At 41.5% G+C, this 21,316-nt stretch overlaps 1 protein-coding gene across 1 annotated transcript in view; it reads left to right on the top strand.

Annotated features, from left to right (window-relative positions):
* The window catches only part of FIGF (c-fos induced growth factor (vascular endothelial growth factor D)), a gene marked incomplete at its 3' end in the record, with an annotated part of 25,732 nt that extends 5,438 nt beyond the window's left edge, over positions 1–20,294 (top strand). The window contains exons 2-5 of the mRNA XM_010085655.1: positions 12,835–13,045; positions 16,236–16,426; positions 18,754–18,902; positions 20,197–20,294. Of these exons, the coding sequence (XP_010083957.1) occupies positions 12,835–13,045; positions 16,236–16,426; positions 18,754–18,902; positions 20,197–20,294 (649 nt within the window). The remainder of the gene's footprint in view (positions 1–12,834; positions 13,046–16,235; positions 16,427–18,753; positions 18,903–20,196) is intronic.
* Positions 20,295–21,316: the final 1,022 nt, after the last annotated feature.

Here is a 21,316-nt window from a genome sequence, read left to right as displayed (position 1 = left end):
CATTCCTGCAGAAATTATTGTTAATGCTTTTCCTTTAGTAGTGGGAAGCTATCAGGGAGGTTGTGAGGAAAGCCAATTTGTTCTGACTTATCTGCTACTGACTTGACATGGTACAGTGAAGAATAAGAGAACAATTCTCTGTTGTTGCCATGCATCTGTCCTTGGCTCTTATCAGCTTGGAAAGGGAACTACTAACACAGTGACACTTTATCAAGAGTAGTTCTCATTCGTGAGAAATAGCAAAAAAATCCTTCCCAGCTGCTGTTCCAGTCCAGTCCATCTCAGCTAGGATTGTAATGTCTGAGTATAGACCAGAGCTCTGAAAAGTACATCAGCCTCTTTAGACTGATCAGATGCAGCATTTGAGAAATTCATTCTAAAAGTCATCTGTTTGAAATGAAGACAGTGCTAAATAAACTTGGACATCAGTCATGGCTCACATTTGAAACTCTGTGAAACCAATGGGAGGCAGGAAGGCAGGTTCAGAGGGCAGTGGAACAACTTTCTGTTAATTTGTGGTCACAAGGCAATGAAAACAAGCAATCAACTCAGGCTCAGAGAGTGTTGCTTGTCTCTGTTTTCTGCAGCCTGCTTGTGATTTCTCCCTCACAGGCATTCATGTTGTTTCTAACCACTGATGTGGTGGTATTGATGCAGGCTCCCACAGGAGGCAAACAGAGAAACAGTCTCCTTGAAAATTTAAAAAAAAAAGACAACACCTTGGTGCAAACTCTGGCTTGTGAGACCTCCACCGTTGTATCTGCAAATTTTGTTCTGATCAATACTGTCCTTGCTCCAGACTAGATCTCAGTAAGGTTTATTTGTGTCTTATCTCCTGTGGACACCATATTGGTGTCTGGGAAAAATAAACAAGGTACAGTTGTTGTAGGTCATAACTCATTTATTCTTATTTCCATTAAAAACCCTGTATGGTAGTTTTTAGAGTTATCAGCAAATGACTGGGATTTGTGTTTCTTTTAGATCTTTCTCTCAGGGCAAGTAAGTCCAGTTACAAAACTTGCCATTGGTGTTTCTTGGGCTTGGCTTTGCGATGTGGTCCCAAAACAACTGTTTTGCTCAGCTTTGCTGTGGGGGGGAAAAATGCCTTGAGATATTTTGCTGCAGGGAAGTAAATTTGATATGATACCTTTCCTACAGAAACCCTTATTCCTTAGAAATTCCTTATTTCTCCCACTATGTGCCAGTCCCTTATCTACTTCTCTGCCTTCTCCCTACCTCCACAGCATGCTTTGCAAAACTTCATAATTCTTGTTGGGATTTGAGAAATGGAGATAAAATGCTGTGTGCCCCCTCTACAGCTGCAGAGACCCCATTTTCCCATGGGAAGACCAAGGAGAATTTGCTCTTTTTTTTACACCTTTGTGAAAGAGCTACATACGGGCTTCTGTATCAGTGAATAGCAGAAAAACTGAGCACGGTATTTTAGTTTGCTCACATTAAGAAAAAATCAGCTTCCTGAAGGACATGGGCATAATTTTTCTGTTTTCCCCCAAATGTGACATAAAGTGTGCAGTAAGAACGCCATCTAGGGTCCTTGCCACTTCAGCAAAGTCATACTGAGTACAACGGATGTGCAGTTGAACACTCGGATTTGGCAATTCAATGTGGGCACTACACGGGTTTGGAAAGGGGTGACTGCTCTCCTTATTATCAGGAGATCAGGATGGCTTTGCCGGAGCCACGCTTTCAGATGTGAAGCATGCCGCATTAGTTTTGAGAGTTCATTGTCACCAACTGCAGCGTGGTCACCATTTGCCCGCAGTTGGGCAGGGAATTCTATTTGAGTCGGCTTGAGTTGCAAAAAAGTTGCATCATGTTACCATATTATATGTCACATTGCACGTAGAGAATGTGCCATACAAACAGGCGAACCTTTTCACTTTAATTAGCAATGTGACTCAGAAACCATGTTAGGATACTTTCCTGAATGACTAGAGAAATATTACTTAAGAAAAATTACAATTCCAGGAAAATGTGTGCATGTGATTGGGGTAACATAAGTTCATTCAGTATTGGCAATGGCTTTGCTTTGTGAAGTGACATTTTGAAACCTGTATGTTCAATTGGCTAGTCCCATTTCCAAAACATTTTATTAAAGTGTCTTGGGGCAAACCCAGAAACCAATGGAAACACTAACTGAAGGAACCTTCATCACATTAAAAAATATTTTTAAGTATTAAAAGAATACATAGTGATCTGATTTCATTCAGGTCTCTGTTACTAAGCTATTCTGAATTCACCGTCCAAACACCGGTGAATTCCAAAGAATGGACAAATATCAAAAGAAAGTGCTACGGTCTGGACACGCTCTTTGCAAACCAATACAATATGCTATTTTTGACATGTGTACCCTATCACAGTGTTAGACTAGCACCTAACATTGTTCATGATGAAGTAACTGCTATGTAATGTTTCTAGCTGTGCTCTGTAACTGAGCATCACAGCTGCCTGAACAGCAGCAATGCAAGACGATACAAATAAGCATACAAGAAGAGGCTCAGAAAACATACTGCAAGACTCCCAAAGCTGTCAGTAGCATTTTGGATATGCCAATGAGTTACCACCCTTGACATTTATGACAACCCATCTGTGTCCTTTCACTGACTAAGCAAATATGCTTTGTGTGATCACCTTAGGAAGGACGTAGAGTAACTCTCAACGTAGATGAGTAGGCTCAAACAGGAAGAAACTCCATGCCATAGACGACCTTTCTTTTCTTCCATCTGCCCATCCACCTTTTCCATCACTGCCAACAAAATGATACACAGCAAATGTTGTTACCTTCAAAATTACACTTCAGCTGCTATGAGGACGTTTCCTGTGAGAGCCAAAAGACCTGGCTGTAGGAAAGGAAGATTTGTTTAATGAGAGTTGTAGTTGATTCTCAAAATATTTGCTGCCTGGAAAAAAAAAACACCCTCATTTTGGTGTAAAGATCTAGATAGCTAAAATATATAGTTGAGAGAGGTATTTTGATAAAATGTTATCAGTCTCTTGTTGCTTTGGGCATGAAAAAGAAAATAAAATAATCTGAGATTTATGCTTTCACTTCAAAACAATGTAAAATTCTGCTGGTTTCAGTTCTTTGCTTTGAATATTTTGTTTCATTCAAACCAAGCAACAAAAATGTCTCATCTCTGAGGATTTAGATAATATAAGCATGCTACTAAAGTGCAAGAAATCTGATTTGTTTTCTGTTGCACCACAAAAGATCTAGTTGAAAAAGTCATTTAAAATATAAAACAGCTCTTCTCTTGAAATCATAGGGTAGCTAATACGATTTACTTGTGAAAACATATCATCTTCAGCTAACTAGAAGCCATTTTACTACAACCTTGACCACTAAGTTTAGGAAATGTGCAATTAAGTCTCCTATCTTCACCTGGATTAAGGCTAGAGACCAAGGAGGCAGACTCCAAAGGAAGTGAGTTTGGAGAGAACTTCTTACCACACTGAACATAAGAGGTGGATCAGTCTAGGAGTTGCTTCTCCTCCAGTTTTGGGTCTTCCACAGTTTTGGTGACATGATGTACCAACACGGTTTTAGCATAAGAGGTCCTCAAACATCACATCTGTTTCAGTGAGAAATGGGACAGTCTCAGGTGATTGTCTCCCCATCAGCCCCCTTCTCCGTCAGGCAACACCCGGTCAAACTATTAATTTTACCATTTTACGTTCCTCCAAAGCCCACAAGTAACATCTGTCAGTCCTTCTTTCTGTGCTCTGCCAAATCTCCACTGCTTTTCTTACAGAACAAGGCTCTATGCAGTTTGTTTCAGCAACCATGACACACAGGACTTCAGGATGAAGTGGTGTGATCGCAGTCACCCATTCCTGAGAGGATGCACAGCCAAGGCCAACACACTTTAACTCCTGAGGCAGACAGGGGAGAGGTTTCACCTAGGCTGTGGGAAGCAAAGAAATTTTTCCCATGCTTGCTCTTCAGTCCCTGAGCTTCTTCTGGGCAAAGCAGGCACTGATGAGGGCAGAGAGGTGACCTTCAGGCTTTCCACTCAGAGTAGTGTTTCCTCATCCACAGGCAAAGCAGAAGTAGCTGCCCAGGCATTGCAGCCAGGTGATTCGTGTCTAACACATGAGTATTTTTGCTGGTGGGTGTTATACAGAGTCCCCCTTCAACGTAGTCTCAGAAAAAGCTGTAGTACTGGACACATCTGAAAAGCTGAAAACATTAGCAGGCAAATCAAGGCCTCTGTTTTCTGAAGGGGCTTTGGAAAACAAAAAGTGCTGCCCTGGTCCTTTGCCTCCAACCCCCAAAACCCCAACTTCTTTGACTATCATATAACTACGTCTGATGCAACCCTAGGATTTCTCAACTGTAACACAGTCCTTGATAATTTTATATTCAGGATAAGACTGTTGAGGCTATTTTCAACCTCTTAAGGAAGAAAGTCAACCTGGTTGCATATTTTCTGCAATCTGCTTGGACAGTATAGATGTACGCTTTCAATGCAGTTCTCACTGGAGAAAGCACCAAAGACCATTTTAAAAAAGTGACAACCAGAAATCTGCCTCACAGGACCCAGACTTGATCCCACCATAAGCAGCATGTCCCTCCAGGACATTAAAGCAATAACTGTGATGACAAAGTGAATGTCCAGTCTGTATAAGTCAGTGCACTGGGAGAGCCTGAACTTTTGTCTAAGTATTGGAATAGATTTTTGTTTAACCGTCCCTATTTGAAGGTGAGATTAAGTACTGCAAGCTCCTGAAAATTCATCCATGCTTCTGATAATGATGGCAAAGCCTGTAGTAGGCACTGAAAAATCCATGACAAACTCATCTGTTTCAGAGAACAGTATTAGTAGGAAGTTAAAATATCTCATTGTTTTTTCTCTCCATAGTCACATTCAGTATAACTAAAAATAGCTTATTTGTGCACCAATAATGCATAAATAATCGTGCTCCCAGAGGGGATACAGTCAGGGATGGGACTTTGTATATCAGAAGTTCATGGCTTACGGAGAATGAAAATTTGGATTTTAGTGGAGTTGTTGAAAAGCAGATGTTCTTCTCTCCTCAGACATGAAATACAGTGGTGATGATAAAATTAGTGCAAACTAGTATGTGTCAGATGTGGGAGAGTTAGATGCCTCATGCTTGATGTTTATAGGGTGATGCAGTTGTTTGTTGATCAGGCTGAGAGTCACTCCTGCAAGTCTGACGTTTTCAAGCTGCGGAAGATTCTCTCACAATTTTATTATCCCTTACACAACACCCCAAGGATACAAGATGCTGTATTATAGACGATATCTGTTATGATAAAATTTGTCAATGGTTGGGCCCCAGCTATCTCAGGCCCATCGCTCAGAGCAATATTTTCTGTGTGTTTTTGCTACTCACTTTGGATGAATTCCTTAATCTGTTTTCTCTCATCTTTTACTATGGCTGTAGACACCAGGTTAGGGATCATGTCTTTGTTTTGTGTTTGTACCTGACCCCATACTCCTAGGAGCCACAATAATTCTAAAAATACTACTAATAACGATGGAAATCCTCAAAAGGAGTTCCTCTTACTGCAGAGACTCCACAGAAGCTTGTCATCCTCACTGGGAAAATGGTCTAACAAGAGACCTTCAGACACCGTATCGACCTTTGTGTTGGCCTCAGAACGGCAGGGGCTGCCCTGTTTTTCTGCCAAGAGAGAACAAGACTTTTCCACAGGAATTCCCTTGCAGTTCCCTGGCCACATCAGCTTGCAGTCGTGTGCTGTGAGCCGCAGCACGGCTGGGCTGCTGCCCCATAGCTTCGAGGGAGGGAACGCGGCATTTTCCCCTGCCCAGGCAGCCGCCAGTGCTGGCCTTCAGCCAGGCCCAGGTCCTTCAGGCCTTGCTGCAGCTGCACTTCCTGGTTGTTTATATTGGTGTGCCTGAGAGAAATTAACCGCTGTCCCTCATAAATTGCCCGTGCTTTGCATAAGGAGAGGGGATTTCATCTCATTTGACTGCTCTCAGCTGAGTGGGGTTCAGGTCACCCAACGAGAGTTGAGCGAGTGACCTGCTGACTCCCCCTGCAGTGTCCATAGAGAGAAAAGAGCCAGCTTGGAAGCACAGCCTATCCAACAGACCTCAGAATGAGATGAACGTGCACCCAGTGGACTTATTTTTCTCCACTAACTATAATAGGAGTCTCAGATAACTTTTTCATATTCAGTCAAGTGAATGACCCATAGGATCAGTTTTATTTTTAATTTTTAATGACTGTGGGTTGGCAGGGGACTGTAGGCACTCTGTCTCTGCAAGATGAGCCCTTAGCTATGAAAAGTTCACTCACTGTCGTAAAAACACTTTGGGGAATGCATCACGGAAGAAAAGGAGGTTATTTTCAGGTGTAACATGCATAGCAGCAAAGTTCCTTGGTATTTTCATGTGGCCATGAATAATCTACTGAGTATTTAAACTGGTTTGAGTCTAGTTCTGAGAACAGCCTTCAGGCAGCACTGGAACGGGGGTGAGTTCAACTTCCAGTTGTGTCAAGTCTTTGTCTTCTACATGACTTCCCTTGAACTAAATGCAGCTGCTACTGATGCATTAAGCACATGACACTCACATAAAGGTTCAAAATGTCCTCACATGCTGCCAGTATTCTTTGTCGTTGTCCAAGTGCCCTCACTTTGCAAAGAAGCCTACCCCCGGATTGGTTAATTTTGAAAGATTCAGTTCAAACTTAGCTTAATCCTGTTTGGCCGTGGTCATGATACGATGGCATTGAAAGAATCATCACTCTGTGTTATGCAGCTACAATCTGCTTTCCCTGGCAAGATAAAGCTGTTACCTTCTTTTTATTGCTTAACCGCTGAGAAGATGGATCATAAAACAGTGCAAGGTTATTGAGAGGTTCCTTAATCATTTGTCCTGGCCCCAGACATAGTGATAATGTTGAAGATTTCACTGGTATTTATGCAGCTCTTGCCACAATAGTATCTCTGACCCTAACTCAGAAACACATTCCTTTTCAGAAGAGCTCTAACACATGCGTTTATCTTTAAGCATAGGTTTATGTCCCACTGTGGGTAAGGACTGCAAAGCTGGGGCTTAAGGAAAGCAGTAATCTGTGTAAGCTTTCAGGATGTCTTTCTTGGGGCTGTGGGTGTGCTTGAGTACAGAGCTAAATGCAAGCAGGAGCTTCCTCAGATTGAGCAAAATATGGATTTCGATCAACTTTTATTTTTGCCTTCTCATGCACACAAAATATTATTCACCGTGCATCTGTTTTGTTAAATAAAAAATACTGATACTTACTGATTGACTTGAAAAGAATTAATTTTGAGTCCTAGGCATGTGTCTGTGCTACAGGTCATCAAAAAGTTTAAGACTTCAGTGGGCCTTTCTTTTACTATTGCATTCCACACATCTTTCCTCTGTTGTTCAAAACACCTTCAGAAGATCCTGAATGGGCCAGACACAGCACTAATGCAAAGACCATCTCTGACAGGCTGGAAAGAGCGGAACGTGCAAAAAAAGGGGGTTCTGCAAACTTGGGTTCTGCTGACTCACTCAGGCATCAGTTTGGAAAGGGTAGGGTACTTTCCCGCAGGCAAGAAACATCACAGCTTGTCAAGCATGGAGAAAAGATGCAAAGTGCTGAGCTGCAGCACCTGATAGGAGACTGTCAATACTAATTCTCAAGAAGGGACCCAGTTTGAGCCATACAGACTATGACTGGGACTGTGCATCTGTATGACATGATGCATAAGCCAAATATCTGACCAGCATGAACCAACGGGGTAATGAACTCAGTGTCTGATTTAAGCCAGCTTCCAAGGTGGGAAAGGCCACTGAATGTACCACTGCTTTTTCTTTTGTTTCTTTCCAATGCTAACTACTTTTAGGGTTTTTCTGGCATCTGAGATTGCTAGGAAACAGATAGATAGCCCATTATGGTTTCTTTTGGAAGGACAAAAGTTGTAATTATCCAAAAATCACAATGTTAACCCACATTATCATTTCCTGATGTCAGTGATGTTGCTCATAGTCCAAATACAGGAAAACAGATATTCCTCCTTCAGTTGAGGAAGAGTTTTGTTTTGGAAGATATGAGAGGTCAAGGTTATGAAAAACATACAACTTCATTTAAATCTGAATCTGATTTTTATCTCTGGGTATGGGAACCATTCTGATACTGAGAAAAATGATATTAAGAGCAGCAGTAAGCTGAAGAGATAAGAATGAACTACTTAAACTTTGATATTTGTCACTGAATGCAAATTTTTCTTGTAGGCAATAGCATTATGTATTTGGTTGACTACAGGGTACACGTTTATGGTGTACTGAAAGTTTAGGACTTATGGAGCTTTCCAGTGATATGGGTCCAAAGGTAATTCGTTTGTTTTGGGAGCATGTAAAGGACATTGCCCTGGCCCTTTACCAATGACTCCTTTTCTACTTTCTCTCTTAAGCTTTAATGTATATTTTAAGCTTTTTGGGGCCAGAAATAATCGTTTTGCTACAATGTGAACCACACCCAGTGCAGTGAAGTCCTGCTCCACATCTAGGCTGCAGCCATCACAACCAATAACCTCCACAGTAGTGACGGCTCACAGTAGTGACGGCTCACCCCAGCTGACTAGTAAAATCTGGGCCAAACTAAAGGAAGTAGAGTGAGGGTGTGGCAGGGAGAAAAAAGGATGTTGCTCTGCACTGGGAGGCTGAACAACTCATTAGGTCTCACCTGGTCTCATTAGAATCCCACTTGGCTCATCTCTTAAGGTAGAATATGAGGAGAGGAGTAAAAATAAACAACATAAAAGTACAGTGTGATCCAAGCAGTACAAGATGATGAGAGCAGAGTGGAGAATGGGAGTGGAACCTGGAAGGAAGAACTGTTCAAATGCTGATTTTAACTGTTGTCCACTTGATATCCCTGTGAGATGGGATAAAGGGGATAAAGTACTTGAGAGTCACATGACGGCTAGGTATGGGATGCTGTTGAATGTAACACCTTCCTCCAGTTTCACATTTTGAAACGTATTCACCTTCCTGTGCAATGCTGCACTCAGAACTAAGTGGGGCTTTTCAGTCAGAGTATGTTTGTCTATGTCTAAACAGGGCTTGAATTTAAACTGCAGTACATGAAAGAAGTCTCCATATTTGCATGGTGCTAGCAGCCTTACAGCACATCATCTACAACACCATTTGATATCATAAGAGGTTCTGTATTTTCATTTGATGCTGTCGTTTTCAGAACAGGCTGACCAGAAACGCATGCTTCAGAAAGGTTTTGTGACTGCACGCTACTCAGTGCTGCTGTGTCGCAGCAAGAGAGTGCCCAACTGAAGCAGCTCCATCTGTGGTGCTCAAGGCTGTAGGGCTGTCCCCTGCTGGTAGGGCTGATGCACCTTCCACGTTTTCTTTTTATTTTTTAAGCTTTTACTTTGTAATGTTTTAAAGTTGTGGATAGCTACCTCTGTGGTCAAAGTGTATGATGATGAGGGATGTCCTTCTAGATGCTGAACAGTCTGTCCATGCTCTAGCAAGTGTTTAAAAGAACATTTTAGGTGAGAGTGTCGTAATAGTCTCAAAGGAGTCAAACCAAACACCTAAGGAAGCATTCATTGTTCCTGTTTTGGCACTTAGGTAGATTGGGACAAAATAAGGTGCTTCTCTTCAGATGTTTTATACCCCAGGTAGCCACAGTGGTATTTGGTTGACCAAAGATCCATGGTGCAGATACCTCTTGTGATCTGGTGAGCCTGGGCTTGCCAGCATAAAGATTTTGAATGTGATTTCAAATGAATCATGCTCTAAAAGTGTCTATATTTTTCTCTCTTAGCTATAGAGGCAGCCAAGAGTGACTAGCTCACAGACAAAATAGATGTCCACACTGTAAAAAACTACAATGATCTGGGATTCAGCCCTCCTTTAAAATGTAGCAGTGCCTTCTGCTCACCATCTTGCCCAGTGACAGCAGTGCGAAGATGGGGAGCCCACACTTTATCTCAGTGCTGTTGTTGTTATGGTAAAGGGCATCAGGAAACTCTCTACTGGATAGGGCTTCCTGGGAAGGAGTTATAAAATCAGCTGTAAAATCTGTTCCCTCCATGATGAGGTAAATTATGAGAATAAGGAAGACAATTATTCTGGCATTGTGCTAGTAGGCAACTGGCAATCCCATCAAACCGCAGCACTTTGATAGGCATTAGGAAACATGAGGAGGGTAGAGGCACCAGGTTCACTTCAAGGTTGAATAGCCCAGGCAATGCTGAGCAGGGCTGGATTTGACAGAGATGCAATAACTCCATTCCAAGGGCTCTGTGTTGAGTTTTGGATAATTATGGTTTCGGTAATTAGGACACATTTCTGATGACTGCAGAGGGAATTCTGTAATGAGCACCGCTCCCCCAATTTCCTTTGACTGTACTTCTCCAGTTTCCAATATATGAAAAACAGTAAAAAGAGGAGAAGGAACAGCTGCACATATAGGCACACTTTGTCAATACCACTGTGAGGCACCAATATGCGATATACTTTTTTTTAGTTACCAGAATGCAAATCCTATTGAAGATGCATTTTTTTCAGTATAAAAATACTTCTACCAATATAATTGTTCCCCTTTTTATACAATAGTAATTCTGAAGGCATAAAGTCAGTTAATTTCAGTGTATTCAGTCCACATTAAGACATTTGTATAGCTTTAAAAATATAAAAATCCTTAAAGCAGTACAAATTCTTGCTTTAGATAAGCCCAGAGATCTTTGCTTACCGTGAGGAGGCATGAATACTTTTTCTGTACTCTTTAATCATAGGCTTCAAATTATTTTGTTCATGTAATAAACATTAACAAAAATTATTTATACTTAAGTAAATGGAAAAGCTAGTCCCAAACTGCTGTCTCTCACAAGAACAGCAGGGATATGTCTTCTAATTTACTGAACACCATAATCTCATATTACAGGTTTGCTGTAAATTCATTCTAGTTTAGAAGTCTTGGATGCCAATTCAGCTATAACATCTTTTCACTAAAAAAGTGAGAGAAAAAATGTCATGTTAACAGTTAATAGAGTTCAAATTTAATATCTTTGGTCCCATTCCCATGCCAGTGCTGGTCATACACTCACATGTTTTGCAGGGTCAAGGAGACAGTTTGTGAATGGCAGTGGATATAACGAACAGTTCTTAGAACAAATGAGTCTTGACACATTGACCTCAAGCTGAATTTCAGCTTTCCTAGATCAGCAAAATTCTGTGTAGCTTGTTCGTAGAACTATCTTGAAGTTCAGTTACTGGTGAAAAGTATTCACATTCCTTCTGACCTATTTGTCCATAAGTATTGAGATGGGCTTTCCAGTTTTTACCACATATGAAATGCATGAGAAATCATTCACCTATGAAAAACAGTCATCTCTTTAATGAAACATGGCAGCTTGCTAGAGCACAGTATAATGTTCTGTATAAGCATAAAAGAAGAGCAAATAACTGATTCTGAGTTAAATACATAGGGAATTTTAAGTCAGTGGAAGGTAATTACCCAAAAATGAACTTGGCCCGTATGTACAGGCTAACATCTGTATCATTGCAAAATAAATGCCACAGATGTTTTAATAATAAATAACAGATGTGGTCAGTGCCTGGGTTTCAGATCTCATCTAAAAAATGTTCCTCTTATAGGTGACTATTTCCCCCCTTCCTTCCCCAGTCCCACACAGAGCACTTGCTTGTTACCAGTTCAGACTGCAGGCTGCTACACACCTCATCACCAGCATCCTATACTTGCTTTTAAGAGCTGGCATTTTATTTGTGAGAGCTAGCACTGCAGCCCTTTATTTGCAAGTCAAAAAGTACAGTCAGCTGCATGACCAGAGTACAGCTGAGGGCACTAGCCCAGTGCAATGCAGCCATTTACAGAGATAACCTTTTAATTGAGTTGGAGGCAATACTTTTCAGCAGATCTGGTGAGTCAGTGGAAATAAATTCTCAATGCCTTGATAAAGGCACAAACACAGATGTTCAGAAAGCAGCAGCCAAAGAAACCAGTATTGTTATGGGGTGCTGTGCAAAAGTTTCTTTTAAACAGGTATTTTTTAAGTGAATAATGACTTTAAACTGAAGGGGTTGGCATTTTTAGGGAGCATTCTCCCGTGGAAGTGGAGAATGGTCATGTACATGATGCAGGTGGGAAATGCCATGACCATGCCAATGCTGCTGCACAGATACAGCACTGAAACTGGACTCGAAGCCACTTTGGCTGACTTGGGCATGACCCAAATGGTAGTTGGGATGGGAAACAGCAGATGCATCCTGCACTTTGCAGCACATTGAATGTTGTCTTTGCCTGTTGTGTGGACGGGCCCCTCTATTTAGGGTAGCTTCCTACCTGCCCCTGCAGTGCTGTCTCATGGCTGGCACCAGAGTTTTGGCACCCAAAGTGGCTTGCTGCAAAGGCATGTGGGTTGTGCTCACCAGCTGAGCTCATTCAGGTTGTCTATAGGGGTGACCCAGGGTTCATGCTGGCATGGCTGGCCAGCTCAGGCACAGCAGCAATGCGATACATGTCTGCCAGGTTCCCTGGGGACCAGGGATACAGTAAAGTCTGCATTTGTCAAATAGCTCTGAGGGCTGTGATGGAAAACGTGATGAAATGGTATGTCCCCTTCACAATTTGTATGGGCATAAATTCCGCAGTTCAATCTGATGCTGGGAACTGTTAAAGCCCAGGACATCTCTGTGCATTCCTGTTGTCCCAGGTACTCTCGGCTGTCCTCGGTAATGTGCTACCTTTTTGTACAAGCACTCCATGTGCTGCACTGGGGAGAGGTTGTAAAGGTATGAGCTTTCTGACTTCCCCCTTTCCTTCCAGAGGACATCTCTGTCAGCATTGGAGCGGTCAGAACAGCAGATCAGGAGAGCATCCAGCCTGGAGGAGCTGCTTCGCATCACTCACTCTGAGGACTGGAAGCTGTGGAAATGCAGGCTAAAACTCAAGAGTCTGGCCAATTTAGACTCCCGCTCTGCATCACATCGCTCCACCAGATTTGCTGCTGCTTTCTATGATATTGATACACTGAAAGGTAGGTGCAGGTTTGTGGCTGAGCCTGATCTTGGCTTCAGGACCACTGCTTCTTATGCAGTAAAGGGTTAAGTATCAGGGGTTTCCTAGAATACATCTGTATGGGAAACAACAGGGCATTCACAGAAAATGACTTTGTATGAAAAAATGTCAGCCAACAGCCTTAATACGCCTCCCTGTTTTGTGGTCAAATCAGGCTTATTGTTGTCTGTATGCTCTCCAAATGGAAGATGTATTACATATGGATTTATCAGGCCACAGAAAGGAAGGAAGTCAACGTGCAAAGAACAGGTTGGAATGACTGGCCAAGGGGCTGTCCAGCAGCATTGTGCAAAATCTCAGAATGTGCTTGCAGACAGAAACAAACAAGCTTTACTGCAGGCATAGAAATTCTTTTTTTTTTTATTAGGTGTGCTCTGATATAAGGCACTGCATCAGCAGCAGTGTCTGCGTGGGAATTGCAGTGGAACGAGGTATTGCCCTAATATCAATCTATTGGAGGAAGTCTCTTCAGAGAGAAGAAGTAGATCTTGAAAGAAATACCTGAATGCGGGGAATCACAATCTATTCCCTCACCTGCAGCAAAAATGAATATTGTTCCTTGTAGGTGAGAGACTCAAGAGGCTTTATATGTTCATTGATGTAAAATAAAGCATCAGTTACTATACTTTGGTCTAGGAAATGGATATCCTACAGCAAAACTACACTGTAGCCTAACAAAGGACAGACTGAGCTATTCTTTTTGTTCAGTCTGTACCCTGAAGTGATCATATCACTTTCCTTTGGGGAAATCAGATATTGCTGATCCTGTTCCTGCCACATTTGCACATCATTACTCAGCCAAATTATGACTGAGCAAAGGCCTTAATTTGCTTCTCTGAACCACAGCACAGAAATGCAGACATGTGTGCCAGTCTGAAAAGTGTTTTCATATGACAGGCATGATTTCAAACTTCTCATAGAAATTTTGTAGAGAAAAAAGCTAAATCCAACACACACTGAAAAAACAATTAAGAGGGCTTTAATTAATGACAAACATTTTGTTTACATACCTTTACAAGTCTACATAGAAACATTAACAACCCATAGAGTTATTGAAAGTAGTACCCAGTGTCAAATGCTGTAATTCTGTATTCAGTATTGCTCATTTAGCGATCACCAGCATTTATGGAAAATGAAAATACTCCTCTTGCCAAAACAGCAAGACAACTGAGGACATTATCAAGTGTTACTGAGGCAGTGTATATTGCAATGGGCTTTTTTCAGTGGCAGAATAATGTAATTGGTCAGGTAATAGTTAGATTACTGTAGCCATATACATGTAATTGTCCACTTGGAACTGCTGTTAGGTTGCTTCCTACTTTCCCTTTAAAAGTCTAACACTAGATAGCAATAAGTCAGCTTTCTCATTCAAAGTTAAGCCACTGAAATTTAAGTTTAAAAAAGTCTATTGGGTCATCTTCTCCATTCTTTCATCCAAACAGGAATTATCCCAGGACAGAAACAACTTTTGTTCTAATAGCTTAATATGTTCAAGGTACTAAAACTCTTTTTGAAAAACCCAGCCTACAAACATGTATTTCTTTCCCACACCCATTCCAGTCATTAAGCATTGACCTTTTTTTGCGAAGGGCAACGATTTTCTTTTAATAAAGTGTTTTGATGAGAAGGCTGAGTCAAGACTCCTCCTTATTTCACTGCTAGACCATCTTCCACAGCACCCAAACTCCAGCAGGGCGAATTCAGGACTTTGTTCCTCCTCTCTAGAGCTTTAACCATGAATTCACTGAAATTCCTCATCTAACCCCAGCTCCACCAAGGAGCTCAGCTCACCCAGGACTGCAGCGCTTTCAAGCTGGAGTCTGTATTGGAGCCAAATTTCTCAGCAGCTGCCCTGTGCTTGCTCACAGAAAAGATCAGGGTGCTTCTGAACAACATGTGACACCCATTTCTTAGACAGCAGCTTCCTCTGACAGCCCTTCTGCTAAAGAAATGGTTAATAAAGTGAGGATGTCTGCAGTTGGAAAGGTCAGCGCCACTCACACTCATTGAAGTGACATCTGAAGTGATTACACGCACATACCTTAATGAGTTTGGCAAACACTTTATTTTCTATTTTAAGGCCTAGGATTAGATTGCTGTTTTGTTAGACTAACATTACCCTAGAAAATTCTATTGATTTTGGTGATTCTTCTCTTTGTTTATCCTTTAAAATCAGTATTCAGATGCCAAGTACTTTTTGCATGCCTGGAAAGTGTAGTGAATTAACCCTGGGGAAGGACTATGCAGGAATAAACAAAATGATTTAACTATACATGGTCAGCTGAAGAAAAAGTTAAAAATAATAAAAGGAAAGCTGTGTAGGAAAAAGAGAAATAAATGCTCACCTGAAGACAAAGTATAGCATGTAGATTAAAAGTATTCCAGAAATTTTATTTTCATTATTATGCATTTTCATTAATGCTCTATTCCTTCTCACAGTCAGAATTTGTCAGATGAGTCTAAAATAAATTACTAATAGACAACCATTCAGTATTTGAAAGATGTCACAGTGTTTTGAATAGATAAATCATGCTTGAGTTCATATTCCTGTTATTCAAACTTGAACCCCCTGAGGGTACTGAGGTGTGAGAGTGTTTGTCTTGGATTTCATTAGACATTTTGGAAATGGTGCTCACTGGCTGACATCCAGTGGGAGTATTAATACCCTCTGACCAGAATCTGTTAATCATTAAAGTGCTTTTGCAGTCAGGCCCAGGCTCTACTGAGTCCACAGCGGGGTACATGCGAAGAGAGGATAAAATGACAATAAGAAGGTCTACCCTGGAGAAGAGAACAGGGCGTGGGCCAGCTTTGTCGGACAGAGGCTGTGGAGCTGACTCTCCACTAGGGGAAATCGATGCAGCTCTACTTAACCCAGTGGAATTAATGGAGGTTTTGGTCATCCGTGTTGAAATCTAAAGGCAAATAAATGCAATGACCTCTCTGCTGGTGCAGCTGATGTAAGTTACTGGGATAATTTGCACTCAGACTCTCTCTGGTCCTTTAGATCGATCCAAGTAAGTGCAAATTGATCCAAGTGAGTTCAAATGGCCTGCCAGCACTTCATTTGTATTTATATAATGCTTCTGCCTCACTAATCAGAGGTTTAACTTTGCCATGGTTGCTCGTAAAAATCGTGTTTTCTCCAGTCATAGATGAGGAATGGCAAAAGACTCAATGCGTGCCAAGGGAAACCTGCGTGGAAGTCGCCAAAGAGTTGGGTACAACAACCAACAAATTCTTCAAGCCTCCCTGTGTGAACGTGTTCAGATGTGGAGGCTGCTGCAATGAGGAGAGTCTGAGCTGCATGAATACAAGTACAACTTATGTGTCGAAAACGGTAAATGAGGCTATTAATCTGCTTTCTTTTTACCCAGCTTTCCAAGAAGGGAGGGGAAGGAGGATGTTTGGTTTGTGAGATCCTGTTATGAAAGATCTGTCTGCATTATCATAGCAAACAAGAATTATTTTTTTATCCATGTGGAGTGAATGCAGGCCTGTGCAATAACATTTTACATTCATGTTGCATTATTAAAAATGGATATATATGTATAAAGATGGAAAATCAGGTCCTGAGAAAGTGACTGCAGGCTCACGTGATGTTAAGGAGTTTAATTCTTCTTTAATATGTTGTTACTTGGACATGGGACTTCTTGAGGGTATAGGCTCATGGGAATACTCTGCACCAAAGGATTAAGAGAGACTCCGTGAAATTTTGCTGTGTGAGGCCAGGAGTCTGAGAGCTACATTTTCAAAATCGTTGTCAGTGCCAAAAAGGCTGGCTAATAATTTTGTGTGTGCAATTTTGCGAGCCTAAAAAGGGGACATTTTCAACAGGAGAGGACAGATGTTCTCAATTTGAATGCCTTAGGATCTGAATGTGCCGAATTACAAGTCACTTTTGAAAAAGAAAGGCTTAAGCCAGTAGTCAATTACTGCTTAGGTGCAACAGGTGACAAATACCTGACTCTTAATGACCAGTGACAAAATCTGAGCAGAGAGTAGCCAGAGAGCTTCTTTCAGGAGACTCCCTTTAGTGTCTCTGTACAGATACACCTTCCTCCAGTGGGTGACTGGGAGCAGAGCTCCAAGTTTAGTACTTTCCATCAGCTCTACAGATGAAACCATTTGTGTTCATACCTACAAAAGGAGCACAGAAGGCTTGTCCTCCTAGATTAACCTACATCTTGTGCATCCCTGCTTATAGTTGATAAAACCTTTTGACCTGAAGTAATGTATTAAATTCGAGTTACTAAAAGGCTTTTCTTTAGATCAGACCAAAGACTGAGGGCATTTTTTTAAAAAAGAAAATGAAAATCCTCATGGGGAGCAGGCCCGATTCACTTCTGTATTTGTTTCAAGTTTGTCAGAGTGTTATTCCACTGTGTCTGGTTGTACTGGAATACAGTTAGAATAAAATAAACCAGGGCCCATCCTTCTTGCGTCAATGTTCATTAATTGCTTTCATTCCACACCAGAAGAAGAAAGCTGTTATGAGCTGTTGGCCACACACAAAAGACATCCGATAAGCTCAGGGAGCTAGGTCAGGCTAAAAAGTATTTATTTATTTATGTGTTTTTGGAGCAGCAGTTCAGAAGTTTGTTGAAAAACTGAAGTTCTGCATTCTGTCACATTCCTTTAGCGTCCTTCAAAATAACCATTCCCTCTAAAGCCCCCAGCTAAGTTCCACTCCTGGATACACCACTGTCAGTCCAGATTTACTCCTCTAAAATGAATGGGATTACTCCTGTATTAGTGAGAACATTTTTTACCTGGAATAAAATATCCACTGAAGGATATTCAATGTCACCTGAAGTTAGATGCTTCGACACCTAAATGTAAATGTCTAAACAGTCAAGTTTAGGAATATTTCCCAGCCCTTGAATGTGGATGCAGCATTAAGCCAAGACATGCTGGCATGCAAAGACGTACCCTATGCTTTGGTTTCCATGGGAAGGAAGATGGCTTGGCGGGGGTGGAGAGGGTATGAGTCCCTTCAACAGCTCCCACACATAGCTGCCCAGTGATCCAGGGCTCTCACAAGGCTACTCAGAGATCACTGTAAACAATTTGGATGCACTGAAGGTAGGCTTCTTGGTTCCTTAGGCTCCTGCTATAGTCAACAGAGAGATGTTTCCAGGATAATTGCCTGCAGGAACCCAGCTGAAGCAGAATGAGCTCTCCTCTCCCTATTCCTGTTTCCTCCCTCTCTGAGGAGGCTGTGGGGGTTGTGAAGCCCCTCAAGATGCATTCTGTGATTATACCCTAACACAGTTAAATAGCTGTCTCCATAAGTGGTTGAGATTCAACAGATGATATAACTGAGAACAAAGTTCCCAACATGTCTATCTTTTCCATTTGGCCCTAGCATTCAGAAGGGGTTTTTGAGTGTGTTTGCAAATAATTTTGAATGGTCTTTGGTGCTTAATAGCTGGTAAAACAGCACTAGGACCATCATTTTGTCCAGTTCCTACCTTGGTGGACATTGCTTATTCATCTCTTCAAAACCCTTAGTACTCACCTGCTCATTTATACCTATGCTAACTATCTGTAGAAAAGAGCAAGGGTGGGGCAAATAGTAGGAAAATATAAGAGGTTTTGATTTAAAACTCCAAATATTAACTTTACAATGGAAACTGAAAAATAAATGTTATTTCACCCACCTAGCTCTTTGAGATCTCAGTTCCCTTGACAAGTGTTCCTGAGCCTGTACCAATCAAAATTGCCAATCACACAGGCTGTAAGTGTCTATCAAATACCCAGCGCCACCAGTATGCCATCATACGAAGATCTGTCCAGTACCCAGAAGAAGACGGGTAAGTAAGTTCTCTCTTTCACAAACTGCTTTTTGTTGTGCAGTGTGAAGTAGGAAAAGTATTTTGTTCTCATTTGGTCATTATCATGGTCCCTTAACTTTCTGCTATGCCAACAGTTTTTCCAAATACCTTGATTATCACTCAGGGTTAGAAAGCTTCAACTAAACCTGGTGAATTATAAGTGAATGGACATCAAAATCCAACAAACAGCAGGCTAGTTTTGCAGGATCTGGAGACACTAAGACATTGAGCATGCACGCAAAGTGCACATATTAGCACTATGCCCCACTGGTGCTATTTGGGTAGGTGTGCATGGACTTTTTCAACCTGACATGAACAACTTTTCTCATGTGTTATTTAGCCAGGGCACACAGAGTGCTGTGGTCAAGCTAAAGTCCTCTGCCATATCTCACAACACATTGGGTCAGAATCAGTGTGAACCATGGTTTTGCACTTTCTGGTCCAGTCCCAGTTTGCATCTGTCAGGCTCACTGGCTGGAAAAAGTGATCTCATATCTAACTTCAAAATACAGTACAAAATGCCTGTAATCCTGGTGAGAACGGGCTACACTATTTTAACAAACTCTAGAAACACAGATAGCTTGAGTGATTCATTGGAAGTCAGCTTAGATGTCTCTGTCTAGCCCTGCATGTAGGCTTGCTCCTATAACTGCTCTTCAGTTAGACATCATGGCTGGAGGAGAGGTGGCACTTCAGCAAAGCCACTCCAGCCCTCATCCAGCCTGCTGGCCACTCTGAATCCCCTCCCTACGCAACTACAGAACTTCAGCCTTCTTCGAGTTTTTGAGTTCCTCTCCCAGAACCAGGTGCCTAAACGTCAAATTGCCCCCCTCCCCGACTCTGAAAACAGTGCACTGTACATCCCTAAGCATGGGCAGATTTGATCTGGAGCTGCACTTTCTAGCAGCATGGCAAAGTTGAATACAGTTATGCGGCATGAATGCTGTAAGACAGAGACTACTCTGGGTGGAGTAGAGCTGTTTTATGGAGAAGTGGAGCTGGGAAACTGTAGCTGTTTCCTAAGGATGTGATCTGAAATACATGCTGTCCCAGCTCCTACTAGTTGCTGGGAGCCAGACAGCTCAGTCCTATCAGCAAAACCATCCAGTCCCAAGGTTTTCTGTTTGCAGCAGTAATGCACACAGATGTCATACCTTCATGCAGTACATGTGGCAGACCCAGCATACCAGCAGGCTCATTTTGCCAAATGACTACACTGATGCTCCTCATTTTGTTTTTAATTCCAATCTTTTTTTTTTTTTTTTCCTTCTAGATGCCCTTTTACCAACAAATTTTGCCATAATGGGTGGATCTGGGATAGTGACAAATGCGAATGTGTTTTAGATGTACAGCACCCCAACAGACGAGAAGGTAAAGATGAAATTATAAATGGGCACTTTTGCTTACTATCTCCAGGCTGCTCGTGTTTCATTTTGGTTTTGTCCCATTTTTTCACTGAGAGAGTTATAGTTTTGATTCCACATCCCTAGGTAGACTTGGCTTATAGTGTAGAAACTCACCTGAAAATAAACACTTGTGTGTGCTTATTCCCATCTCAGGTTTTTTGCTTGGACAAATTAGTCCCTCCATATTAGCAACCTGAACAGGAAATAGGAAACTATTAAAAAGAGTTAGTGAAGTAGGCAGCCTGGATAAATTTTTATTTTACATGGGCCTTAAAGTGTATGATGGGTATTACAGAAAACTTTTTAACTGTATAAAAACCTATGCCCTGGAATATTGCGTGGGGAAGGTGCTGAATCTTTACTGTGGGAAATTCTTAAGAACAGATTGAATCAGGAATAAGATAGGCAAAATCAGTCCTGCCTATTAGCTGTAGACAGCGCAAAAGATTATATGATCTTTCAAAGTATTTGACTACATTTTATTATAATATTAAGGTATTTAGGAAGCTTCCAAACTGGTATGTCATACTCAGGAGTACGTCATATACACCTTCAGGTCTGTGGAAGGAAATAGAAGAGAGTAAAACTCGTAGAAGTGTACACTACTTTCCTTCTCCCTCTGCTTTTCCTGGAAAACATTAATTTGTCAAGAAATTCGCAGGAAATATTCTGGGGGGTAACTGTTTAAGTCTAAAGATACTTACTAGCAGTAAACATTAAGAGAAGTTAAAATTCCACCATGCCCTGTATAAGGTTTTTAAAAAATTGTTTTTCTCAGGAAACTGTACGGGTCCAAATAAAATTATCGTTATTGTAAGAAGGACATGGGGTGGGCTAGGAAAAGACAAGTAATGAATAATTGGCTGAGAGACTGGTGTCGAGACAGGAACTTTGGGTTCTTTGACCATGGGGCGGTTTACTCAGCCCCTGGCCTTTTGTTGAGGGATGGAACTCGTTCGTCTCATAGGGGGAAATGAATCCTAGCGC

The sequence above is a fragment of the Pterocles gutturalis genome, unplaced genomic scaffold (genome assembly GCF_000699245.1).
Source record: "Pterocles gutturalis isolate BGI_N339 unplaced genomic scaffold, ASM69924v1 scaffold16740, whole genome shotgun sequence".
Taxonomy (NCBI): Eukaryota; Metazoa; Chordata; class Aves; order Pterocliformes; family Pteroclidae; genus Pterocles; species Pterocles gutturalis.
Note: the sequence above shows the minus strand (reverse complement) of the source record. Positions and strands in the feature narration are given on the sequence as shown.